Below are 27,539 nucleotides of genomic sequence, written 5' to 3'. Positions count from 1 at the left end.
TGGACAAATCGTTGAACGCTGGAATATCAAAATTCTCTTTTATAGACGAGTTCTTTCTTCCGTTTTACGTATACACGGTTTTCTTTCTGGTAGTACATTTAAAGAAAAGAAAGAAAGAAAGAAATACTGAAAGATGCAGAGAGGAGGAAACAATTAAATAACTTTCATTTAAATTACAACGACACTAAGGAAAAACCAATTTTTCATACGCGTAATATAATACAAATATTTATATATATATTTACTATATATATATATAGAAAAATGTATATATATTAAACTCTGTATTCGATTCGTAATCGAATTGAACATCGTACAAAAGGAAATCCTAACAACACGGTCATGCAATGCAATTGCACAGAGTAAAAGGGGAAAAATAAAAGGAGAGAGAAACGTGTGTAAGCCCTTGCTGATTTTCAAAATTAACCAAAAAACGCAAGGAGGAGGAATATTTCTTCGAGTACGTACAACGTACGCAACGAGTCGTTAAATTAAAGATAAAGAGAAACAAAAATACAAGATACTTCCACTCGTTTCGAATTGCCTTCGAGCAATTTCGAAGGCGAATCCTAAACCACGATAGACATCTTTCGTTCGAGAATTCGAGGAATCGCGAGTTCACTTCAGGAAGGATCAGCTCATAACTTAAATAAACGTACGAAACTCTTGAGCTTCCGCTGTGGTCGTTCCCCTCACGAAAGGGGAGTGTTCTCATTAAACAGTTGGAAAGTTTTTCACGTGAAAAATAGTAATATTACAACTCTGTGAGGGTGTCGACTGACGCCCGAAGACGAGATCTGCAGGCAGAGTCAGTTGATCCCTTGCTGGTCCCTACTCCGTCCAATCTGGAGACTATTTCCTCCCTCAGGGCGACGAGGACGCGCCGATCCTGCCGATTTTGCGGCGGTGCGATCTGCAGTGCCTCCTGAACGTCGGACAGCGCGTCTTCCAGGAGGTCAGAATCGACTCGTGCCTTTGCCCTCGCGTAGAATGCTTCGTATGACACCGGACGAACTTTCAGAGCCTCGTCAGCGAGCTCGATTGCTTCCGCACATTCCTGCGTGAAATGAAATTCGTAAACGATTAGAAAACAATTCACCGAGTCGAGCAAAGAAATATTTACGGCCGAAGATATATAGAAACGGTGTTGAAATTCAATATTCTGGAGCTCTAGAAAGTTTCTTCTCCGAGTACTCTACGATATAATATAAAGGAGGAAGTAGAATTGCGTAAGGTGATTTATCTTTAGATAGCTCCGTTCTAGTATGAATGAAAGTATTAGGAAACCTAGTTCATTCAGTATACACGACCACTCACGTTCATCTTGCGCTTGCATCGACTGAGATTGAGCAAGAAATTCAGCCGAAGTTGCGCAAACGTCTGTAGTTGCAGCATCATATGACCCTGCTCCTGCCCCTGGCAGTCCTCTTCCGGCGATGCTGGGAATTTTCGCAGCGCGTACGCGTACCTGTGCGACGCTTCTTTCAGTCTATTCTTTCGGTACAGCACGTTTCCATCCTCGAGAAGCTTGTTCAGTAAGATTAATAGAACGTCCGGCTTTCCAGCCGCCATTGCCCAGGTCGCGGGGCCCAATTTCGCCCCGCGGCGCAGGAAACACTGCACCACCGGTATGTTTCGACATCCGATCGCTCGGTCCAAAGGTCGCATTCCGTGGAGATCGACGTGCTCGACCGCTGCTCCTTTCTCGAGCAACAGTTGCACCAACTTTGGATTACCCTGGGAAAATATTGACCGCAAGATTATAGGACTGTCGGTTTTCAGGTACTATCGATAATAGATCGACTTGGAAACCCAATAAATTCGGAGGGAATGTAATTACCGTGCTTTGTTGCTTAAGGTTGATTTTCTGAATAGTATCTTACCTGGAAGGCAGCCAGATCCAGAGGGGTTCTCCCGGTGTTGTCGTTGGTGTTAACGTCAGCGCCGTGATCGATGAGATTCTGCACAGCGGCTAATCTTCCTCTCACACAGGCCCAGCAGAGAGCGGTCAGTCCTTCCTTGTCCCTGCTCTCCAACACGGAGCCTTTGTCCAGGAACAGTTCGATCAAGTTCGTGTGACCTTCCGAGGCTGCTAACATCAGCGCAGTGCGACCAGCCGGATCTCGTTGGTCCAGGAGAGATGCTGCGTCATCCAGAATGGTGTCGGTGCTGCTTGAGAGGGTACCTGCAGCGATTTCGTCACACGGTCACATCACAGTCTTGATAGAGACTCGATAGAGAATAGATCTTGATACTAACCTTGTAGGAGTCTCTCGGCAGTGCCCCAGTGTCCCTCTCTCGCAGCCAGCATCAGGGGAGATAGTCCCTTTGCGTTCACAGCAGTTGGACTTGCTCCTCGAGCCAACAAAGCTGAGACAGTGGCCGTGGAACCGTTTGCAGCCGCGATAGTCAGGGCAGTCTCCCCTATCAGAGTGTCAGGTCGATCCACGACCACCTCGGCCATGTCTAACAGGTACTCGACGATGGATTCGTGACCCTGAGCTGCTGCCGCGACTACAGCCTGTTGGGCAGCTTCTTCTCTGCCTATGTCCTGCGATCCTTCGGCTTCGCTTTCATTGGCTGGGACTACCCAGTCGCAGGCTAGCAGGTAGCCGACTACCGACAATCTTCCGTGCCTCGCTGCGTGCACCAAAGGACACTGTCCTGCCATGTCTGTGTGACCCAATGAAGCTCCAGCAGCGGCTAACCTGAATTGCAATTTCACCGTCTCGAGATATGTTCCGTATGGATATACAGGATGATACAAACGTAACGGATTTGTAGATTCCGATGTTTCTTTTGCAACATTTCTCACAGGATTTTCGAATTTAGCCTTGCATTGCTTTTCTAACACTCTCGATCGATTAACTTTACCATGGGTTGTCGATTATAATTCGTTTACCTTCTGACCACGTCGCAGTGACCACGAGCAGCCGCCAACGAGAGAGCTGTGCATCCCTGACTGTTCGTCAGCTCGACATCCGCTCCAAACTCCAGCAGCAACGACACCATCTCGACGGAACCCTCGTGGGCGTACATGCAAAGGGCTGGAGCGTTGCCCAGGTACTCGGTGATGTGATTCGGAGATGCTCCTGCCAGCAAAAGCAACCTCGAGACCTTCACGTTCGGGCTGTAGATGTTCCTCAAAGTGCATAGCGCGGAGGAGACGCATTCCGTGGACGATGCTAACCAGATGGCCTGGCCAAGGTGGGAAAGGATATTTCGTAATCGAGTAAAAGTTCTATTGTAACAGATCGTTCTCGGATGCAAATGAGAAGCAGGTGGTTACCTGTAGATCGCGCGAAGGCCAACACGGGGCAACGCCTCTGTAAACGTGCGCCTTCAGTATATGATGACCCAGTTCGAGGGCTTTATCGCCGTCTAATGGTGCCTGAAGGCGAGACAGCCTGTACGCGATGGCCGCGTGGCCGAGCCTCAAATCGCAGAGGAATTTCGTCGATTCGCCCTCATCCCTTCTCATCAACCACTCCCTGAACGACGGATGGAAGAACATGTACGTGTTGTCCAGACGTTTCACGAGGAATCCAGAGAGCATCTGATAACGAGAGAACACCCGGCTGTTGTACAACGAATGGGCGGGTTTTGATTGCGAAAGGGAGGATAGGATCTTTATACGGAACGTTTAATTGTTATAAAATGCTTCACTATGGTGAAAGACAGCTGAGACTTACGTGGTCCAATGAAATGCAGCGACAGGCAATAACAAACGGACTGATTACAAAGCGTGTTTTCATCTGTTGCAAGATCTGTGTACTACTTACCTTGAATCTCTGTAGAAAATCCTCCCATGAAACGAAGTGGTCAGTGTTCAGAGAGTTCACCGAGTAGAAGATCTCTGGCAGGGTCAGGGGATACAGAGCAGCCAAGCAAACGCCTAATAGAGGTTGCACCCTGTCGAAGGACGTGGCTGTGGGGAACCTGAGGTTGAAGTGTAGCTGGAAGATCTGGGCTAGAGAAACTGGCAGCACCTGAAACGATTCGTTCCAACCTCGTTACGTCGATTATAGAATCCTTAACCCTGGCAGTAAAATTAGAGAAAGAAGGAAGAGAGATGCATCATTGTATCTAACGCGAAAGCGAGATACGCGTGAGATGTTCTATTCACCTTGTAGCTGGCAGATTTAGCCACCAGGTGACCGCTCTCGATAAGATCGAGCGTCAGCTTCGCGAAGAGAAAGCTGCCTCTGGCTAACGCGAGCAGATGGGAGGCGAATCTCGTCTGGTTCGCGCTGCACGACGATTCTGTCTTTCCGTTCACCGATGCCGTGACGTTCGTCTGAATCGCCGGACTCTGAGCTAATCTGTACCCAATGTAGTCGGACAGGTCTCTCGTTACGTTGCTTGCGGTGCTGTCGTTGGGTGCTCTATCTAGCGAGACTCTAGTATAGGGTAACTGTTTGCCACACTCTAACAATTGTGTCCTGACTGTGCAAACTATTTTCAACCAGCTAGGGAAATTGGGTGCGTGCCTCGTCAGGAAGGACGCTATGGTGTCGCCTCGGTCTGGTCTGTGGTATTCGGCTTCACAGACGGCGTCGATTAATATTACCTGCCGATGCAAGATTACATTTAGTTCACGTTTCTTATTGCCAGGTCTCTTTGTCTCAATGAAAAGTTATAATTATACGAATCGTTTTCCTTCTTACCATATTGGTATCAGGCAGTCTGTTTGTCTTCTTCAACGTGGACAAGGGTTCGATGATACCCCTCGACAATGCTAGATCTGGATCTACAGTGCATTCTCTTTGCGACAAAGAACCCTGTATATGTGGTTCCGAGAGCAGGTACTCTCTGTAGGAGATGAGTTGAGGTGCTTGGCATAATTGTGCGGCCAGCGAATGAATCAGGTCTGGTACCAAACAGGTACTGTTATTATCCGCTTGGCAGAAATGATACGCTACAACGTGGGACGCTAATTCTCTAACCTGAGGATCGGAATTTTTCCCGGTTATTTGTTAAGTTCGGCAAGAAAGAATTTTAATCGTGGATAGGAAAAATTTGGTACCTTCTCGTTGGTGTAACGAATACTAGCATGCAACGCAGTAGTGCAGCTGGTTTTCTCTTTCTCGCCGATTTCCTCGCCGAGTTCCGACGCAAGAGGCTGTTCCCGTCTCCTCCCGAAGCAACTGTGTTCCACCAGTTGCAGAACCAGCGCGGTCTTGCCCGTTCCAGGGGATCCGGAGATCAGAACTCCGGGACTGGAGCCGTTCACTACCGATTCCAGTTCCTGTAACAGCCACTGGCGACCAGTGAACAGGGGATCGGCTTCTAGCAAGGGTACTTCGAAGAACAGGGGCTTGAGGGTGAGTTGCGTTGCGTGGTGTTGTATGAAGCGCACTTAAAAAGGAAATACCATTGTCAGACGTGACAAATACGATGTCTGGTGTAAGAAACCTGGACGTTACAAAGAAATTTACGTTTCGTGTCAACGGCTCCCTTGACGTTCCCAGCTCTGGCCGACCTCCGGGCGCAGGACCGTCTGTTCTTGAACTGACCTAGCTCGTCGCTTTGACCAGGTTGCGAGGCGTTCACGGAATGTCTTCTAGGAGTAAGAGGGCTCGAGCTACCGTTCGACAGGCCCGAAACGGATACAGACATGGACATCGACATGGACGTAGAGGCGGACACCGACGTGGAAATGGAGGCTAAGCTTCCAGCACTGTCGCAGTCCCTGGACTTGCACTTTCCCTTTATCTTCGCCTTAGGCTTAATAGGACACCTCAAAGCTGCGGCAGCTTCTGCCTCGCTGGACGTGCCAGTCAACGTGGACACTGGACTGGTGTTCGTCGAGGCTAGAGTTTGCGTTTCGAAGCTGGTTAGGCTACTGAACGAGGCTGCCGAACTGTCGTGGCCCTGAATAGGGATTCTGGACTGGCATGCACCTGCACTGGAACGGTTCGAAGCACCGGGTAAGTCTGTCGTGTCTACACTGCTGCTCGCGCGAGTGTGATTCGTGCCTAGAAGAAGGCCGAGCCTCATGTGCAGGTCCGACTGGGACGACTTCCTCGTCTTTGAGGACAGGGGCTTGACGCAACCTCCTTCGTCATCTGCGAAAAGAAAGAAACTTTCATTCATATACGAACGAGGATCCGATCGGATAGAGCGATGCATAAGGTGAAAACCACACAGGGACACATATATTTCCAAGATGCAGGATCCACTAGATACCGATGTTACCTCGGTGTAGGGTTCTAACGAAAGTTTTGGAACGCCCTTTCGCGAAGACTTGGTCGCGCAAGTCTGTTGGCTGAAAGGAGAAGTTCGTGCTACAAACACACCACGCGAGAGTGTCGATAATCGACGGGACATGCTTGCAACTCGGCTAGTGCTCTACCGGATGTGTAAGGGAGGACGGGAAAGTGCTAGTGGTACAAACAAGAAATTACTGGGTAGTGGAACGAGGGTATCATTCGAGCAGCCTGTACACAGTATCGATTCTAAACACACGAGGATGCACACTCGATTTGCTAAAGTGTTCTCCCTGCCTGTGACTTTGTTCCTCGAGTCGATGAGCTGGTTCAGCCCATCGTTCGCTGTCCCTTGACTGTTGCTCCACAACGATTTGATTTTCCCCAGCACTACACCCGGCCATCGAGACTTCCCCTCCCAAGACGAGGCCATCCAAGCTACACGCGTGTGGTTCACGATTAATAATTAATGCAAGCTGCCATCCTGCTGCGTTTCATCTTTATCGTACTCGATAAAACCTTTCATCCACCATGCGAAATGGTATAATTACCTGACAGGGCAGAGGGATTGTCGTTCGCCACTGGCTCCGGAGACGATGCTCCTCGCCTGGACGACCTCTGGGGAACGAACGAGCTTCTGAGCACCTTGGGGTTCAGGAAGAACCGCTTCCTCTGATTCGGCGGGGTTGGACAACCTGCAACAGCGATTTTGTATCAGTCCCTTGCGCTTGTTCTTCCTATTGACGCTTGTTATCCACTGTTTACATACTCTGCGTCATCATCTGAAGCTTCTGCCGGCCCTGAGACGACGACGACTCCGGCAGTACCGGTGGCTTGTTCTTCAGACCCTTGGTCGTGCCAATGCAAGAGACGCTGTCGTCCGTCTCTCGCTGCTGAGGAAGAGAGAAACGAGAAACCCTGAGTGGTCGACATTTGCTTAATAGAACGCCCAAGAATTCTAATTACGATCCTTTCTAAATACTTTTCCAACTGTGAAGCATCGTTCGATGGATCGAAGGAAAAAAGAAACGTCGCAGAAAACGTGTCGGAAAGTACTTTCTAGACATTCTAATTGCCGTTCCCCCTAGATCCCTAGAATTACGCGAATGCAACCGACCAGGGGGAACAACGGTGAACAATAGCCAGCAAACGACCTAGGCATTCCAACGTCGGAGAGGCGCGGGCGAAGCGTCGAGGATGCAAGAAAGTGTTACTCGACGCGACTCCAAGAGGACGACGATGATATGCTTACGTGCATGACTCGTGACGGAAGATTGGCTCTCGTGGTGACTTTCGTGCGAGGTCTGGGGCTGCCGCAGAGAGAGTTCACCGTGGATGACTCATCGATCCAGCCATCCGTGGGCGCGAGGATGGACATGGGGCCCGAGGAGCCGGTGAACCCCTCCCTGAAGGGTCCCTCCAGGCCGTCGTCGTCGTTGAAGTCGGCGCGCAGGCAAAGCGGGCATGCCTCGCTGCGGAAGAGACAGGAATAGCAGCGTTCGTGGCCGCACGAGTCGATCAATCGGCGTTTCTTCCCTTTGTCGAACGGCATCTCGCAGGATGGACACGTCGAGCCACCTAGCATCCCCGTGGACTCCACCAGCGCTCGGATCTGGGCCAGATCTGCGAACAAGGATTTTTAAAGCTTAGCAAAAGAGTCGGAATAAATGGAAAATCGTGTCGCAGGTGTACGAACTCTGAATTGCCATACTGGCAACCGGGAATGATAATGTTCGGGAGCGAAACGTTGCACCCGAACGAGGTAAACGTTCCGCGTGAAGAACCGTGTAATAACGGCAAAAACTCGCGTTGCTCATTTTCGTGCGGACTTCGAGAAGGGAGGAAGATGGGAGGAAGAAGCGAAAAGGCAAAAACGGCCACGCGTTCATGGGGCCACGACTTCCGCGTGAGACGGATCGGGCCAGACGTTCCACTTAAACGAGTCCGCGAGTTTGACAGCCGGGACCATCTGTCACGAAGAATCTGTACGGGGCAGCGGTATCTCGGTTAGTAGAGACACATCGTGTGTCAGGGAAGCGGCGCGCGTTCGTTCATCGATAATGGATAAACGAGCCGTGGCCGGGAAGGCGCCATATACTTAAAGGATTCTAGAAAGTGAGGTCAAGAGGAGACCTCCTCGCGTGCCCTCCCCTCGAGTCTTCATCCTTGCTGCGTGTGTACCACGGGCACACGCGGAACGGAGAACCTGCCGGCGCTTCTATTTCTGATCCTCGTGATGCTCGATCGACTCTAGTATTGCTCGTGTGCCGTTCCTTGTACCGTACGTCATCTGCGATGAAATTTATGGCAGCGCCTGGCTAATGGCCCCACGATCCTTTCCGCGACGGGGAAAATTATGTTACGCCATTGGAAGTTTGTTCTTCGGCCGGCTCGGCTGGCACCGCGACTATCGCGTTGTTGCTCGGGCCCCGTTGAAAGTGGTTCAACGTTCGCAGAGAAGAGGAAGGAACCCGCAGTGCGCGCTGAATGGGTCGAGCTATGCAAATTACAGATTAATACGATCACGGTGAGCAGTTGAGGCAGTTAAGACGTGGGCGGTACCGCTGCGATCGCTTTGTGTAATTGAACGGCTTGGAGCGAGGATGCGACGATTAAGGGGCCATTAAATGGCACGCTGGTCTATGTACGTTCCGAGAAATAAGGAGACCCGTTGCTGAATGGCGAGCGTTTTTGGCCGGCTGGTGGAAGCGATGAAAATGTCACGGGGTACCATTCGCTGGAGAATTATAACGCACGGAATAAAAATGGCGGAGACCGTTCGCGGTGTCTGGAGGTCCTGGCGCTCGTTAAAATCTCCGTTGGGAGAAACAAGTTCGTAAACAAGGTTTTTCCAGTCATGTCGGTTCTACGACTCGGTTCATTCACATATACCGTAATCCAGGACAGTCTCTTGCCAACCTAAAGGCAAGCTTCTCGCAGCTGATCGACCGGCAGATCGAGTCGAAGCGCGATTTCGCGGGTTACACGGAGGCAAGGCGCGACCAAGGATGAAGGAGATGGAAGTAATTCGGGTCGCACGACCCTTTATCCCGGTAAGTCCACGCTGAGGCAGGTGCAACACTCGGCCTGGGTTACCGTAAGCTGGGTCAACGCACCCAGGGACACAGGAGAGAAGGAGAGAGAGAGAGAGAGAGAGAGAGAGAGAAAGAGAGGGACCTCGCTTCCACGGTAAACTCGTACAACGATGTCGTTTTCTCCGGAGGCATCACTGACTCACGCGTTTCCGCCGCGTGTATATCCAGTTTCCATCTTCTCCGCATCGGCAGTTCCCGCGAGATTTATGGACAGAAAGAGAAGAGTTTCCGTGCCGCGGAGAAGTCGAAGGTCGAGGAAACGTCCATAAGGTGTACACTTTTTCCTTTCCTCCGTCGGGCAACTTCTTTTCCCGTCCTGGCTGCGTATATCTAATTAATGGTGATCTAGTGTCTCGTTAATTACCCCGGCTGTCTCGGGGTACGCGTTATACAACTCGATAAATAAACCGTCCCAGGGACTTTCCTTTCGCGACGAAAGATTCGCCGATTAGCGAAATAAAGACGAATACGCGTGTCCGTTGGCTCGGCAACAGATGGACAACAGAGATTCGTCCCGTGTCCCCTTTTTTTAACCACCTCGCGCCTAGCTATCGCGGATTAAGCGGGAACAGCAGTTTTTGCCGGCAGCCCGAGAAGAAACTCGAGCGATCTAAGCGCTCGGCTCGGGTATATTAAGCCGTTTTTTCCGTTCGACGACGATAGTCACGATCCAGACACGTTTCACTCGCTGGCATTTTGTATTGTAATTTAATGGTCTTCTTCGGCTCGCCGTTTTTTCTCCCTCTCCCGCGTCCCGCCGCGCCGCGACGCTCGATCTAACAAGGTGAGAACGAGCATCGCGGTGAACACACCGGAGAACTCGGTGCGCCGCGAACCGTGTAAATCCGGCATCTATTATTCCCACGTTTCCTAGACCGTGACGGTTCTCCTAAACATCAAAAGGCTCGATCCAGTGGGTGTACTTCGCTCTGAGCGATTCTTTTCCTCTCCTCCTTCCTTTTCTACGTAGGATCATAGGGCAGCACCCGTCGCTTTTCACCGACTTTCTCCAATTATTCCGCGAATCGCGCGAATCGCGTGGCGCATCATCGGCACTTTCGTGGAAAATGACCTGATTCCCTTATCGGCGTGGACGGTGGAACCGTGCACAGTTCCGTTATTATTACGTCGCGTTCGCCGCCGCTCCGATCCATCGTCGATCGGGCCCCCGATCACTGCTTCTCCGTATCATTTTCCATATAACGATTTCCTCTCCGCTTTTTCCTCCTTTTTTCCCTTCTTTTTTCCCTTCCGTTTTGTTTTTCGCTTCGATTCGTTTACCCGGACTCTGGTTACGCGGCAGCTATCGAGGCGTACTGATATCAACCAATGGTTCCGCATTCCTCACCCCTTCGCGAACTCTGCGTGTCGAACCAGTCGCCGCGTCACACTTTAGCGTTTCACGATTTTACATCGGGAAACGTGCACGAAGAAACGCTCCACGGTGTTACAACCACGCCGGGGCAGCGAGGAGCCTCTGGCGTGCAAAACGGCAACGACTCGGCCGACCGTAAAGCTAACCTAAACTGCTCGCCCAAAACAGCCACCGCTCTATCCTTTCCCGCGATGGTGGTTCCCCAGAGTCAGGAATAAAGGGAGAAACGAGGAAATTACTCAGAGGAAGAGTGAGATGGGTCCATCTCCTCGAATGATCGTAAATCTAACCTAAACGAGTTGCTCGGAACATCCACTCTTGGATTTCTTTTTACGATAGTAGCCTAACTGGTCTAGAGATAAAGAAACGACGAGAAATTCCCTAGGGATGGATAAACGAAGAACGCGTTCGCGATGTTCGAGTTCAACGTCCGTCGAATTTCTCTCTCGAAGGGTAGTAAACTTAACCTAAAATGTCAGTCAAAACGGCAGTCTGTCGGAAATAGGAATAAAAACAGCAACGAAACAAATATTCCCCAGAAATATGGACATGGACAATATACTCGTGATATATAAGCCCATTCTTGAACAAAGGATCTCGAAACTAACCTAAAAGAGTCTCTCGAAAGACGCTTCTCCTACCTAACCTAACCTGTTAAACCTAGAAACAAAGAAACGGAGAAAAATTCCCTAGAAATGGATACATGGACAATGTGTCCACGATATTTAAGAGTTCTTAAGACATTCTTTAACAATGCTAACCTACCAAACCCAAAAACGAAGAAAAATTGCGCAGAAATGGAGAAACGAAACCAGTTCGCGACACATTTGGGTCCATTCTCGGCCAATTCTCCTTGGGTTTGGGATCTCGGAGCGAGCAGATCCACGATTGCCTGCTTTCCCACGACGTTAGTCCGCGAAACTAGAAATAAAGAAACGCAGAAGAGAAATTCCCTAAGGACGGGTAAATGGAGAACGTGTCCGCGATATTTGGGTCCATCCACGATTGATTCTCCCTCTCGGAGGATCGTAAATGCTCGTTAAATCGGGCCCGTTCCCGTTCTACCTCCTCTCTACCGGCGAACCGACCTCTTCCTCTCTTTCTGCCCCGTGGTCCGTTGCTGTTCCAACAGTTCCAGCGAGACAGCGATAAAATACGACGTAGTCGGGCAACGGAGCGAGAACGGCCGCGATTAAAGCCCGTTCACGAGCCGAGGGAACGGAGCAGAACGACGTCCGCACCGGGGGCCACCTGTCCTGGTCTCCCCGTCGCTGTTTCCGTTCTCCGCTGCGCTCTCTTGCTCCTGGGCCACGCTACGTCCTCGTAAATCGGTACCCCGTCGCCGACTGGCTGACCCGAATCGAGATCCCGGCCGGGGAAACACCGTTTTTCATTTACGCCGCTTTCGTTCTCGTTCCGACACGAGCTTCCAACGCAAGTGTGCTTCTGGCGACTGGCATGCATTATTTTCCTTAACCAAAGCCGAATTCGATGCGATATCCACCTTGCATACAATTTCTCGCAACGGAAATTCGAAATACAGTTGACACTGTGCGTTTCAACTCGAAGAGTAACATCTAGCAACGATTTTTCTCACACCTACGTATATGCCATATGTACCATTACGTTTTCAGCCGAACGAACATAAAAATGAGCAAAGTGAGAGTCACTTTGACCGTTTCGATGGTTCCCAAGATTGTCGGAAGATCCAGGTTCAGGATTTCGTGACTTATCTCGATGGGACTTGGAGGAATTTGAAATTTGTCCGATGGTAGATTTACGAAGCATTTCTTCGTGTTAGGAAGAAGAATAGCAGAAGAGAGAGAAGAAGACGGGACAGACCGACGGCCACCCGGTGACCATTTTGGTTTCGACGAGTCACGCGTAATAATCGTTATTCGGTACCCTGAAGAGTGAGAGAAAGTTACCCTACCGAGTCTCGCCTACGGCTGTCGTATTTAAATCGACGCCTTCTGCTATACCAGGAGGCTACGAAACGACGCCTGTGCGGCGGCAGACATGGCCGCGCGGCGGATGAGGAGAGGAAGAAATCGTGGCAAAATCGATCGAGACGGGGAAAGATGGCGGCGCGGCTGAAAACCGCGACTTTCTCGAGATTCAGATCGAATGCCAAAAGGAATTCCTCGAATATCGATCGATCGGCTTCTGTGCCAGGGAATGTAGAGTGAAAAGAACCGCCTGCGAAACGGGCTGATTGGAAAACCGGGAAAGTAGGGTTTGCTCCGTTGGCAGAGACCAAGACTTCTTGCAGAAAGTGGAGGAAGACGAATCGACACCGATTCTTAACGCTGCGATTTATCTGGAAATCAATTAGCCACGAAGACTAGAGTGCTTCGTTTGCATACCTCGTTCGAGCCACGAATTTAAATACAATACCACGGCTCGGTGGTGTTTATAGGTGATTTTGAACTTGGTAATTATCCCCGCGTTTTCATCCTTTTATCCAGACACCGTGATCGATTACGAGGAACACGAGACATTTCCAGGTGTAGCCGCGAAGGTCTCCGCTCTTTTGCATGAAAAGTTCAGTCTGCTACGCGAGAGGCGCGCTGAGAAGACCTCGATAATTTCGCTGCAACGCGTGTGCAACGTGTTCCCAGCGGCGTGAGCACGATTAATAACCCGAAGTGTCGTTGCTCCGCGGCCGACGAGCCGCGTGTCGAAACCGCGACTCTATTAGGTATGTTAATCGCGCCGCGCATTGTGTGGAAAGCGTGCGGTTACGCTCCGTCCTGGCCTAAGTTTAATTGACCGATCGTCCTTTAATTGAAATCCCTCGATGACGATAGAGCCCCGTTTCTAATTCGCCGTCTATAAATCGAATCGTCTCGTTTAACTATTATTCTTATTGGTATTCCGACGTCACCAGACCAACGTCAAAGCGATCGACCTATTTCGCTATCTCGTTTCGCTTTGAGTATTTTTTCGCGAACCGAGACATGGGAAGGATCTCCAATCTTCGAGGCAACGAATACTTTTTCTCGAATCATGGGAAGAATCCTCCTTAGGAAAGGAAAGTAGTTATCCAACTGCGCTTTGGGGTCCATAAACGAAAATTTTTCACGAATCGGGTTATAGAGAGAACATTTTAAGAGTCTTTCAATATGACAGAATAACTAGATCAAAAATAATTAAACGCATTAGTAAAATATTCAACTGAAATACGCGTAATTCTCCTTTTTTATTTTGACATAAGCGGCATCACTGAACTAGCAAAAGATGTAAGAAAAGATAGGAGGGATTAAATATACGCTTTAAATTTAAATATATAATATAAAATCAGTGAAGACGTATATTTTTACTCGAATCATGGGAAGAATCCTCTTTAGGGAAGGAAAGTAACTATTAAACTGCGCTTTGGAGTGCATGAACGAAATTTGTTCATGAATCAGGTTATAGGAAGAACATTTTAAGAGTCTTCGAATATGAGAGAATAATTAGATCAGAAATAACTAGACGCGAAATATTGAACTGAAATACTAGTAATAGTAATTTTCCTTTTTCATTTTGACATAAGTGTCATCATCGAATTAGCAAAAAATATAAGAAAAGATGGGAGGGATATTAAAACCTGTCTACAATTTAACCCTTTGTGCTCGACGATTTTTTGGTTAAGGAAGGGTACGAGTTGAAAAATTTTGTTATAAAGCTGATGATATTTTCAGAGCAGTAAGTAAGAAATCATATAATAATTAACACGAAGAATTATTTAATTTCGATACCTTCCACACTGTTACTTTATTTAAAATTTGATATATTAATTAATATCTAGCTTCGAAATTTTATCAAATGGCGACTAAAGGGCGCCTCTCGAGTGCAAAGGATTAAAATCAGTGAAAACCGAGTCGTACGACGAATATTACTATTTTGAAGAAAAAGGACCTATCCAGCTACGCTTTAAAATTTTCTTAATGATCGAAAAAATATTTTACACCTATCTCGTTATATTCAAAATCGGAATTCAGAAATAAAGAATTGCAAGTAAATCGAGTGACGCTAGGAATACTACTTTTCTCGAACAAACTATACCGCAGATCTGCTATAATCTCGCGATCCGGTAAACGGTGAGAATCTCGAAGCTTCATGGAAAAGTGCAGATAGACGGACGTTAAGCCTTTGCACTCTGAGAATTTTTCGTTACAGAAAAATAGCAATTCGAAGACTTTTTGTCATATTTTTAAAACGGTAAATAAAAAATCGTATGCAAAATAAGACGTAGAATTATTTTACTTCGACATTCCACGCATCGTTGGGTAATTTCAAATTTGATATATTAGTTAACATCGATCCGATTTAGGTTCCGATTAAACCTTTGCGCTCGACGATTTTTTGGCTAAAGAAGGGTACGAGTTGAAAAATTTTCTGCTATAAGACTAATGACATTTTTTGAACAGTAAATAAGAAATCGTATAATAATTAATACGTAAAATTATTTAATTTCGATACCTCGCACACTGTTGCGTTATTTTAACCCTTTGCACTCGACGATTTCTCGGCGAAAGCAGAGTAAGAGTTCAAAGATTTTCTATAAAGCTATAAAGTTGACGATATTTTTTAGCAGTAAATAAGAAATCGTATAATAATTAACCCTTTGCACTCGGCGATTTTTTCGTTACAGGAAAATAGCACTTCGAAGACTTTCTGCCATAAGGTCGACGATATTTTTAAAACGATAAATAAGAAATCGTGTGCAACTTAAGACGTAGAATTTACTTCTGAAATCTGATTAAATGGCGACTGAGAGGCGTCTCTCGAGTGCAAAGGGTTAAATTTGATATATTAATTAATATCGAGTTTCGAAATTTTATCAAATGGCGACTGAAAGGCGCCTCTCGAGTGCAAAGAGTTAAAATGGCGTCTGAGGGTCGCCTCTCAAGCACGGAGGGTTAATAACTGTCTCTGCATCGCGATATCAGGGAAAAACTCTGGAATCGAATATAAAACAATCGCTGTTCCCCCCACCGGTGTTCGTGTTCCATTTTCTAATCGTCTCTAGCGAGAGAGCGTCCCTGGAACACGGCTTACCTGTCCGTTTCCACGAGATAAGGCTGGCTGTGGTCCGCGCGATAACGGCCGATAGATAAGCGCGTAGCTCTACCTACGACAGATTAAATCGTAGACGAGCGAGGAAAACTTCTGCGCCACGGGTTATCTGTCGTTTATCGGCCACGGACCGTTTCCCGGATTAAAATCTGGGAACAGGCCTGGGACTACGACTCCTTCTGCGGGCCGCCTCTGCCCGGGCCCTATATCCGGGATCGCGGGGAAATTACCGTGGAAAGGCTCGCCCAATTAAACGTATGGAATTGCAGCGAGAGATTGTCCGGGCTAATTGCGATCGCGATTAAAAGTCCGCTTGGATGTCGATTCCTTTTGGTCGTCGCGTACATGGAAACCGCTTGTACCGTTTACCATTCTATGGCCCGAGAGGAGGCCTGATGCGTGGAAGCCGCGAGAGCTCGATTCAATCGCGCGTAACTGAACGTTCTGCTTTTGTTGCTCGCGACCATCGTCGCCAGCCGTAATTTCATCCTCGGACACGCGGAGGATGACAGTGATCGAACGACACCGGGACTCATTGTTTGCTCGACATTGCTGACAATCAGAGCTTCGTTTAACCCTTTCGGTACTACTACCGCCCAATGGCGGCGGCCATGAAACGTTCTCTGGGTACTAGCGTCGCCTACTGGCGGCATCTATGAAACGTTCTCTAGGTACTACCGTCGCTTATTGGCGTCATCTACGAATCGTCACCGATGACTGTCGCGGCCCGAATGAAGAGTTCAGTGTCAATCACGCTCGAGATTTCTATGAATACCGCAAGCAAAACACGTTTTCGTGGCTTCCAGTGCCACCACTCTTGTGGAAAACTTCCTCGTACCACGAATGTATAACCGCGGCCAGCTCCTCCGTACCGAAAGGGTTAACGTTTCCATCTTGGAAAACTTCCTCGTACCACGAATGTATAACCGCGGCCAGCTCCTCCATACCGAAAGGGTTAACGTTTCCATAGGTTGATTTTTAGCTTCATTTGCGTTCCTCTTTTTCGTCTTTGGTTACATCGGTTGTTCCTCTGTTTGGTCGGAGCGCAGAGTCAACTGCGGAGAAGCAAAGGTGCAGAGAGCGGTGGGCGAAAGTCTCGGACTGACTACGCTACTGGTCTTGCAATGCCGTATCTTTAGGAAACGTTTTCACGTGCTGTTATGTAGAACGGAATCTTGAGAGATTTTCTTCGTGGCGTTTGCTCTTTACTGTTTTTCTATGTTCGCAAATTCGTTGAATAACGACTCTGGCCTAAATCTCGTACAACACACGTATATGATTGACGAACGAGTGTTGGTGGAGAGGGGAGAAAGACAACAGGGGAAATCAACTTATTGGAATGGAGGAAAGAGAGTGGTAAATTGCGAGTGAAATACATTTATTTAGTATTACTCCATGATACTTTCGAGGAAATTACCGGTGTTAAGAAAGTAACAGGAAATGAGCGAATATCGGGTAATTGAATAAATGTTATTTATTCGCATTTCGAATTGCGATATTATTTATTCGCTTTGTTGGAATGCTAAAGACACAGGTCGAGACATCTTACATATAACCTCGATGTTAAAATGTTTTTTGATTACATACTCATGTATGATTGTGTACGTGTCGGTTGGTCACCAGCCAAATTCCTCTGTTCAAACGACTCAGTCTCTATGGAATCGTTGTACAGTGCACACCGATCGAGTTATCAATTGTTAAAGCGTTGCCTTTTTATAATTAGTGTTCCTTTCTTTTTAACTCCACTGCCATCCCAAATTCTATCACGCTTACCTAATATTAACACTGAAACGATCATATTTGATAAAAGCGAACAAATAATTCAATTTTCGCTTTAAAAATTGTCTCACTTTCATGATTAGCTGTTAATGAGTTAAAACTTAATTTTAATTATCATCCATAATATTGCACTTTGATCCACATTAGGTATCGAAATAATTCGAGCAATAATTTCATTTACATGCGTTAATTATCCGAAATTAGTCGATATATCTGAAAAGTTTCTTATCTTGCCGAACCCTAACGGAACTCGGAGCATCTCGTATTTTTATCAGAAGACACAGCAAAACTTGTGGTCCCCGAAAAGAGAACGTGGTTTTGAGCGAGTAGCCGCGGAAGTGTTAATTCAAAGTCCCCTAAATGGACGTGACTTCTGAAAAAAGACGAGGCGAAGAAATGCCAAGTTACGAGGGTCTAATTTCCACGGTGTAGTCGCGGTTCGTGGTGTCTAGTCGATTAGCTGGACCACACAGACGCGGCAGCGGTCGGTCGGAGACCCTGATAAGAGCGTGCTGCTATCAGCGCAGACGGAATTAACCACGAAGAGGAGCTAAGAAAAGACTGGTCGCCGCGGAACTTCTTTCGATTTCGTCCGGATACCGCGTGCCCCTTTCAGAAACCATCTATCTCTCCCCGGAGGAGACATAATAACCCTGGATCCCTCGTTAAACACTGCGTTTCACCGTTCAATCTTTGTAGCCTGGGATATCGAGTCGCATTGAACTTCGCTTAGATTATTCAATCTCCCGCTAACGCCTCGTTTACGAGCCGCGCTTTATCGTTTTGCCTCTAACTGCTCTGTTTTTACCTCGAACCAGGTAACTGTATAGTAAATTAGTCGAGCGGCGTTAAGCTCGCTACAGAGTGATACGAAAGTAAGGTAATCCCGATTCGTCGCTGCGAAGCTAAATATTAGAAATTGAAATGGGATCCCGGTATTAGAGACGCGTATCTATATGGAAATTCATGTCGAGTTTTTGTACGCGAGTTTTAAATTTTCGGTCAGGTTACTTTTACGATATCCCGTTGATCGGCTGCCATTTTCTTCAGTATTTTGCATTCTTCGAGGACGAGTTGCAGAGTCTTGGCTGCGTCATTTTCTCGTCACCTTGTAGGACTATCTACCACTACTGTACTAAATAGATTAGGTACCATTTTTACGTCTTTCTTTGCTCGTGAAGAAATCTCTGCTCTCGAAATTTAGTCTCGATTGACAAGCAGAGTGTAAGTCCAACGAGTCACCGATTTAGTTGAAACTTTGCAGGTTTGTAGATCACGTCATGCAGTTCAAGAATATATATCATTATAGCTGTAAATAATCGATAATTTTTGAAATATTTATAATTAAAGTTTCATTGCACTTTAATTATCTGTTTATTTCCGATAAATTACAAGTGTGGTTGTGGCTTAACGACAATATGCAAAAGTTCCTATGCTGAAGGTCCGGGGTTCGATTCCCGTACATACTTGATAAATTTATTTTAAAGTTATTTTTTATTTTGTATTCATTTTTCGCCTATGAATATATTGTAAATAAGCAATTGTAACTTTATTTTGTAAATAAACAATTGTAATTTGTTAATAAAAAAATTTATTTTTTGAAAGCTTTCTTATACTAATATATATTTATTACGAAATAATAAGAATACTATGCATGAAAAACAGTTTTCTATAGCAATCTTATTTGCTACAGAAGGAACATGAAAATATAAATAATCATTAGATACAAGAAATACGAAAGCTATCGCTCATGTAAGTATTAATTATTAAATTAAACATTCCATAAGAATATTGCCTGTAATTTCAATTTCGCTGAGCAGATATAAATGTTCTTGAATTAATAGCAGAAACTTGGAAATTTATTAATTTTCATACTGCCCAATTGATTTATTAAGGTGTATTAGGAGCATATAACCAGTAGAGGTATCTAGTTCGAATAAAAATTTTACCGCCTGCGATCAGCGCCATCTATGATTTTGGACCGTTTGCTCGGAAAAGTAATAGGAATATAGGATAGGCAAGGAGGTCGATATTAGACTCGAAGTTCTAGTTCCGAAACGAGAACATAGATGGCTCTGATGTCAGTTTACTAACTCTGGTTATGTGCTCTGGATATATTTTAATAAATCAAATCGGCAGCGGAAAATTCACTAATTGCTCAATATCTGTGATTAATTTATGAACTTTTATAACTGCATCCTAAAGCCAGATCCTTCAAGAACTTTCCAATATATTTTTCGATACAAATTTGTCCCTAATTAATTAATTATTAATTATTATTCTACGGAGTTGTCGAATTGTTTGAATTGTTGTCGAAGACGCCATTGATTTTTCATTAATTACTATCCTTTGCGCAATTAATTTATGAATCTTCATGCACGCATTATAAAGACTATGTTCTTGCGAATCTTCTCATATAACTTTTGCTCACATTTTGCTTCTATTTTCGTTTAGTATTAAATATCTTCACGAGAGATCGTAATGGTCGTCGTTACGAAATCATGGACGCCATCAGACAATAATTAATATCTAATTAATTCGTATCAAATCATGAACGAAAATTATATAAGAATGTAGCCTGGAGTTCCAGCTTTGCAATGAAATTATAAAAGTTCATAAATTAATTACAGAAATTGATGAATTTATTAACTTTTCACTGTCGAAGATTTCTATCTTTTTCTACCCGCTTGCTGTCCTTGTCTGTCACGTGACGAGCTCTTCGTCGACCTCCTTGCCTATTCTATGTTCCTATTACTTTTCCGAGCAAACGGTCCAAAATCATAGATGGCGCTGATCGCAGGCGGTAAAATTTTTATTCGAACTAGATACCTCTACTGGTTATATGCTCCTGATACACCTTAATAAATCAATTCGGCACTATGAAAATTAATAAATTTCCAAGTTTCTGTTATTACTTCAAGAACATTTATATCTGCTCAGCGAAATTGAAATTACAGGCAATATTCTTATAGAATGTTTAATTTAATAATTAATACTTACATGAGCGACAGCTTTCGTATTTCTTGTATCTAATGATTATTTATATTTTCGTGTTCCTTCTGTAGTAAATAAGATTGCTATAGAAAACTGTTTTCAATGCATAGTATTCTTATTATTTTGTAATAAATATATACTAGTATAAGAAAGCTTTTAAAAAATAAATTTTTTTATTAACAAATTACAATTTTTTATTTACAAAATAAAGTTACAATTGCTTATTTACAATATTTTCATAGGCGAAAAATGAATACAAAATGAAAAATAGATTTAAAAAAAAATACCACCTATATGCACGAGATTCGAACTCCGGACCTCGAGCATATGAAGTTTCGAATGTAGCCACTACGCTACAACTATACTTGTAAATTATTGGAAATAAATCTATAATTAAGCACGATATGAAACTTTAATCATAAATATCTCAAAAACTATTAAATATTTGCAGCTATAATGATATATTTTCTTAAACTACATGACGAAATCTACAAATCTGCAAAGTTTGAAATAAATTGGTGAAAGACTTGCACTCTCCTTGTGAGATCTCGAAATCTTCGCGATGATTCCCTCGATCACAGACGAATCGGAGAACCCTACGCCCGAAATTTAATTGTCCCGATCGAGATCTCGAAAGCTTCGCGACGACTCGCTCGATCGCAAGCGCATCGTTGCAAGATTCACGCACCTGTGTGCATCCCGCTGCGTGACCGTAAGCGTCCGCATCCTGTGGCACGAGGAGAGTCGCCTGGCACAAAAGCGGCGAAGGAAGCCACGTGACCCGCTCGTATTCGAGGCAGTACCGATCGTGGAACGGACACGCGAGCCGATTCGGGTTCCTCTTCTTCTTCTGCTGCGTTCTTTACGAGCGTACGAAAGCAGAGGGACGAGGTAGAGGAAAAAAGGACGAGGCAAGGCGTGCGCGATGCATTTTGAACACGCGTATCCTGACCTCGAAATGGCGCTGATCTCACACAGCCGTCAGCTGTGACTCACTTTCTCGTGCCTCCGACGACTCCTGTTCGTTCTCGTTCTGAATTAATGAGAATTTTATTCCATCGGGACCCCACGCATGCCTCGTGAACCAGAAAGGAGAAGAAATAGGAGGAAAAAGAAGGACGGTAACGCATAGGAAATTGGTTCCCTTTTTCTCATAGTCTGCCGCGAGATTGTTAGCCCCTGTCACACGGTTGTTACCGATTTCGATTATACTGGGCGGTCCGCGGCCTTCGTGTACACGTAGACAACGTGGTCTCGAAAAGATTCCTCAACGCCAGAGTGATTTGAAAGCACGGAGGTTCGTTTGACGCTCTATGATCGGGAACGAAACCTCGAAGATGCGACAAAAAGTAGGAGAAAAAGTGTCCAAAAGGATAAGACAAGGTGATTGAAATTAAGATCGCCAATTGTCTACTCGTTATCGTGGTAAACGATCTACGATCTCTCACAGCTGTAATAATACCACTTTTTGTACATTAATTTCATACCTGGACGAGGTAGACCAGGTGCGAATGGAATTTGCCAAGATTGTTTTGTAAAATACCTATGAGAATTATTAACCCTTTGCACTCGAGAAGTGACTCTCAGTCATCATTTAATCAGATTCTAAAGATCGACGTTAATTAACCCTTTGCACTCGACAATCTATTCGTTACAGAAACATAGTAATTCGACGACTTCTTGCCATAAAGTCGAGGATATTTTCAAAACGGTAACTAAGCAGTGCAAATTAATTGTAAGACATAGAATTATTTTACCTCGATATTCCACGCGTCGTTGGATAATTTTAAATTCGAGATATTAATTAACAATGATCTCTAGAATTTGATTAAATGGTGACTGAGAGTCGCTTCTCGAGTGCAAAGGGTTAATACATCAAATTTAAAATTACCCAACGATGTGTGCAATGTCGAAGAAAAATAATTCTGTGTCTTAATTTCCATATGATTTCTCATTTACCATTTTAAAAATATCGTCGACCCTATGATAGAAAGTCTTCGAATTACTATTTTTCTGTAACGAAAAAGTCGTCGCGTGCAAAGGGTTAACGATCTTGATTTTGATCGTCTCACCCGTGGATCATTTATGTAGACTATTTTCCACGATTTTTGGCTCGCGTTCAGTTTCTATTTAGATTCTATAACCGTAACGGAGTCCAGAGAATCGTGACATCAAAGAGTATTCATCTACCTATCCTATTCTCTGCCAATCTTCGAAAAATTCCCCTTTCCTTGGGCAAACTTCAGCCCCACACGGTCTCCACGTGTCAACCAGCCCCGTTTTCGATCCTCGACGGAAGGACCCCCATTTTTCCCGACATTTAATCCCTTCCAGAAGACTTCCTCCTCTCTCTCTTTCTCTCTGGACAACAGCTTGGCGACTTATTTCCCTTTATTCGCTCTACTCGAACGAGCACGTCCTTCGGGGCCCGTGTCCGAGCAGCCGGTGCACTCGCCGTCACGTCGTCCTGGAAACATACCTGCCAACAATAGCCACTGCTGGAAAGTGTCAACCTCCCTCGTGTTTTACAGCCTTTCCTTGACCTGTTCGTAGCTGCGCCTGTTGGAACGCGCAGGACACCAGGCGTGCATGCACACGCGCTCTGGGGCCCTGTCTGGCGGACCAAGGGGGCAAGAATAGAGGCGAAGGGTCGAGAGCGGGCACACCAGTCCTACCAGTCGTGTCTGGGACGTCCATTCTCAGAAACCTGCCAAGTTAATAGCCGATGTGGCCGAGTAGGAAGTCCGTTGGCCTCGCCGTGTCTGGCGACGCACGGCGGGCCCCGCGATCTCCCTAATCCGCGATCGCTGGATCCTCGTTCGAACCGCGGAGCCTCGCGATTAAACCAGTTTCACGGGCACGGACCTTTAAGACGAAATTACACGCCGGTTCGACTGGTTTTTGCACCGTTTCGCAAATTTCCCCGCGTCTTTCGTGCCTCGTTCTTTGCTCCTGTTACTCCTTTTAGGGAAACGTCCAGTCGAGTCCAGCGTTCCGGTGGAAGAGGGTACAGACACTGGAGGATCGACTCCCTTTGGGAAGAAAATCTGCGAGGATGCCGGAGATCTTTGGAATCGAGGGATTATTCGACGAAGAGACTAGATGAGAGGGATTTCGCGCGAAAAAGAGAAGGAAACGGGATTTCTGCAAGGGTAGAAAGGCGGAGGCGCCAGGGCACAGAGGCCTGGCCAGGTGCAATTATCGTTTCGAGGCGATTCGCGCGACTCGTTCTCTACAACCGGCTGCCCTTATCGGCTGGGACTTATCGAGATTCATAGAAAGATAACGGTGACCTATAATAACGGGCGCGAAGTATCGGTATCGCTATAGAAATCGCGTGGGACCTCGTGATCGCTGGCCGGAATCGAACCTCCAAACGCCTGGTGCCGGTTGCGTAATCCTCGTGAAACACGTCGAACCGTGCCGCGAGCGCGTCAATCGGCGAGGACTTGACCGGGAGAGAGAAAGAGAGGAGAACGGAGACGATCAGGAGAAAAAGAGAAAGAGGGGAAGCGTTACGAAACGGCGTCTACGTTTCCAGGTTTCGCTAATCCATTCGTCGTTCATTCATAAGCCAGCCACAGCCAGCCAATTAAAAACGGCTAGCGTCGTTTGGAGGAGCGAACGGAGAAAGAAATGCGCGATACCGTGGAGCAGGAAGTGGCGGAAACTGGATCTCGTTCGCGGTTAAAGCAGCCGCAAGCAAAAGAATGGCTGCCGCGACTGGCGGGGGTACAAGACAGGACAGGCTGACCGGAGAAAGAATCGAGCGAATGATTTAATTTGTTGCTCGGTTCGCAATCTGTCGCACGCTGTCTCGTTTCGTCGATTGCGACATAAATCTCGCGGGAAAAACGTTTTAACCCAGACCGACAGGTTTCTCCGTCGATCTTTGTCCGAATAAATCCTGTGGCCTTTGACACTTGTTAGCGACGAGTCCTCAGTCTGCCTTTTCGTTAACGCCGATCAGCGTTACGAACGTTCGACGTTCGCTCAATTTTCGGCTCGGCTTTATCGCTCGAAAGAGATAAAACGCGGAGCGCGCAGGTAGAAGAAAGGAGGAGGAAAGGAGCGGAAAGCGCGAGACACAAAGGCGGAGTTGGTGAACGAAACGGAGTTGCTTCGTTATGCAAACGAAGGCGAGATAAAGGAGTCGAGGCGGCGAAGACGTGGAAAATAAAGATGGTGGACGGACGCGACGCCTGTCGCGTCTCATTCAACGGTTATTGTTCCACGAGGAGGCGTGCGTGAATTTCACGCACGCGATGGAATTCTTTTTCGATCGGCGCGCGAGGCCTGATTCATCGACTGGCTCCGGACCGACCGGTACCGTACGGCGTATTTTCAATGAAGCTGGTAGTTCCTGTCGATGACGCGCACCGCGATCGCGTCCATTGCAAACGCGACGCGGTACGAGGTCAGTTGTCACTCTGGGACTGGACGCCTGTCCGAGCAATCCACGATCACGTTGCGATTCTTTGTTCTTCGATTTCGTCGTCGACGTGCTGGCAAACCAGACGACAGCGTCGTTAATTGTCCGAGGGGGGAAAGGAAACACGACGAGTGTATCAATGGGACGAGAAAGTAGAAAAGAGCGGGGGCAGTGTGGCAGTTGATGGAAAATTTATAACGGCAGCTGTTTACTTTCCGCTCGAAAGCGAGCAAGTCGAATGATATCTCTGTCACGTTACCGTGACTTCTCTTACCGATCGTCCCGGTATTTGTAACCCCGTCTAGTAGGAGGGAATAAAATTGAAAAGGAAAGGCGGAGAGATCGGCGGGTAAAAGAGAGAAAAGCCGATCGGCAACGAAAATAATGACAGACTATCCGTTGAAACGCGAGCGTTCTGTCACGCTCCAAAAAGCAGGCGTCAATTACGCCATTTAATTGGGTGCAACAGGTGGCTGTTGACCGAGCTGATGCCAGCAACGTCGGTGGCTGCCCCTTTTTCGAAATAATAAGTTTCCTGGGAACCAGTCGGACGCGCGTACCGAAAACGGAAACGGCCGGTTCCACTCCGGTGCAGAAGCGCGACTCCGCCGAGCGTCTACGCGACCAGTTTTCCTCCTCGCGAGTCCGCCTCTGGCCGCCGCGAACGTCCAGGGGCAATGTTACCGTCTTCCCGGCGACTCGTCCGCGAGCAATGAGTCACTTATCGCAATGCACCAGCGATAAGTCCGTGGAACGGTACGTCATGACGTAACGAGGATGCGTTGTGATCCGCGAACGCCAATTATCGATTCAGTGGAGAGAAAAAGTCCGAGTTACACGCGAAGGAGATATCGTGGCTCGTTTATCAGAGAATTTATGTCCGTGCACTTCCGGCATTCGTGAAATATTAATCGTTCGGGGAACAAATTCGATTTCTTTCGGTTTCTATTTTCCCTCCTTTCCAGAGTTGCAGAGAAATTTCAAACGAGAAGGGGAGACGAGCATCTTCTTACACGATTTTACACGAGCGTGATCCTTCCTTGGATCCAACAGGTTCGCGGAGATCGAGGCTAAAGAGTCTCGAGTCTCGGGAGGGAAAAATTACAGAGTTCTCGCGGCAAGTGGAGCTGCTCGCTTCGTGGCAACCCTTCATTACGAGCGACTAGTTCGTAGTAGTTTTCGTGTTCCTCGTTTGCAAATTCGGAACGATCTCGTCCTTCCTTTTGGTCCGTTCCGAACTGGCGAGCCTCGAGAAGCAGGGAGACGGCAAAATCACGGGGTTCGGCTAAAAACGCGTCAGGAACGATTATCGGGAACACGAGACGCGCTAATGGCGACCTTGTAACTGGCGATTTAAAGAAACTCGCGGAGACAGTAATCGCGTCCTCGATGATAAGGGACGGCGCGCAATCTAAGCGCCATTCGAGCTCGTCGGCGCTGCATTCCGGCCGACCACTCGAATCTGGCTGCATTCCTCGCTAATTAAAACTATCCCGCGCGTTAACGAAGCTTTCGTGTCGCGAGGCACTTAGTCTAAGATCGAGGAGACCAAGGGCGCCAGGAAAGCTAGTTCGACGGTTAATTTCGCGTTGCTAGCAGACGGTCGTACCTCAGATAAGGGTGTACGAACGTTGGCGAAATAAAAAGCCTCGCACCTGCCCTAATACCTCGCGTCGCGTCCGTTTCTGCACTCCTAATCGACGCATGGCTCGTGCAGGGTCTCAATCGACTAACAAATCCCCGACTTTGTCCTTAATTCGATCTGGAAACTTAACCCAACGACGAAAATGGTTCTCGTATCGTAGGTGTCTAAGATCCCGATTACTCCTGATCCTTCTCGGACCCCGAAAACGATAATTCCGTGATTCGTAACCGAGATCGGTGAGAGATCGAATCGATGACACTCGGTTGGACTTGGCTTCGTCTTTCCTAGGCCAGTGTCTCGCGAAACATCGTCGGACAGTTATCGAATGGAGGAACCGTTGCTCCCATAGACACCATCGATTCCAGGCCTCGGTGGAAGAGCTCTGGGAACCAGGGCCGACACCTTCGTGAAAGGTTGGCAGCCGATGGCTCGAATCGAAGCTAACCCGTGGCGTCGTCAGAGCCACGAGTCACGGTGTAAATGAACGACGAGCCCGGAGTCGGAGGAGCTGAAAAATCTCGCGTGTAAACTCACCCAGCACGGAGAGGCTGAGTCCCGAGCCTGGCCTCGGTGATCTGTGCCTGTCTGGGGGCGCCATGGCGTTGCTTGGAGCGGGTGTACGAGGCGCCTTAATCCACTGGTGGACTCGTTTCTTTCATCGTACAGTCACAAACACAGTCACGCGCGAGTTCGTTCCCGAACACACTGCAGAATCCTCTGGATCGACTGGGTGTACACGCGATCTACTCGGGGATCACTCGGTGGTTCGTGTTCTCGATGGCAGGAAACGCGCGAGGATGTCCCTTATTTTCCCAGCAACCTGTCATTTTAGCCCTTCGCTGCGGCCAATCGATGCAACGGGTTAATAGTCGCGACGCGCGCGCACGACAGCGCGACCACGCCAAAAGCAACGAGCGGACTGCTGGACGCGCGAGGACGAGCGTCG

At 47.1% G+C, this 27,539-nt stretch overlaps 1 protein-coding gene across 3 annotated transcripts; it reads right to left on the bottom strand.

Annotated features, from left to right (window-relative positions):
• Positions 1-254: 254 nt before the first annotated feature.
• rols (zinc-RING finger and ankyrin repeat domain-containing protein rolling pebbles) lies at positions 255-27,533 on the bottom strand. Of its 3 annotated transcripts, none has more exons than XM_017909494.1 (15): positions 27,128-27,533; positions 7,462-7,832; positions 6,979-7,102; positions 6,761-6,904; positions 5,439-6,068; positions 5,027-5,358; positions 4,668-4,946; positions 4,127-4,570; positions 3,783-3,989; positions 3,290-3,556; positions 2,903-3,198; positions 2,260-2,708; positions 1,884-2,185; positions 1,318-1,737; positions 255-1,057 (listed from the first exon to the last, which is right to left on the bottom strand). In XM_017909494.1, the coding sequence occupies exons 1-15, from the start codon at positions 27,189-27,191 to the stop codon at positions 755-757; spliced, it is 4,632 nt and encodes a 1,543-aa protein (XP_017764983.1). In that variant the 5' UTR covers positions 27,192-27,533; the 3' UTR covers positions 255-754. The 3 variants fall into 3 exon arrangements, with proteins under 3 accessions (XP_017764983.1, XP_017764984.1, XP_017764985.1); XM_017909495.1 differs by having other exon boundaries at positions 6,979-7,099; XM_017909496.1 differs by lacking the exon at positions 27,128-27,533 and adding an exon at positions 22,707-22,997.
• Between the last annotated feature and the right edge of the window lie 6 nt (positions 27,534-27,539).

The sequence above is a fragment of the Eufriesea mexicana genome, unplaced genomic scaffold (genome assembly GCF_001483705.2).
Source record: "Eufriesea mexicana isolate 0111107269 unplaced genomic scaffold, ASM148370v2 scaffold18152, whole genome shotgun sequence".
In the NCBI taxonomy this organism is placed as follows: Eukaryota; Metazoa; Arthropoda; class Insecta; order Hymenoptera; family Apidae; genus Eufriesea; species Eufriesea mexicana.
The sequence above is the reverse complement of the archived record's forward strand: the minus strand, read 5'-3'. Positions and strand labels throughout refer to the sequence as shown.

Coding starts and splice junctions, on each gene's coding strand:
- rols (XM_017909494.1), bottom strand. CDS start 27,191: ATGGCGCCCCCAGACAGGCACAGATCACCGAGGCCAGGCTCGGGACTC. Junction 7,103..7,461: donor TTCCGTCACGAGTCATGCAC/GTAAGCATATCA, acceptor TCTCTTCCTCAG/CAGCGAGAGACGGACGACAG. Junction 2,709..2,902: donor CACTGCGACGTGGTCAGAAG/GTAAACGAATTA, acceptor ATTGCAATTCAG/GTTAGCCGCTGCTGGAGCTT.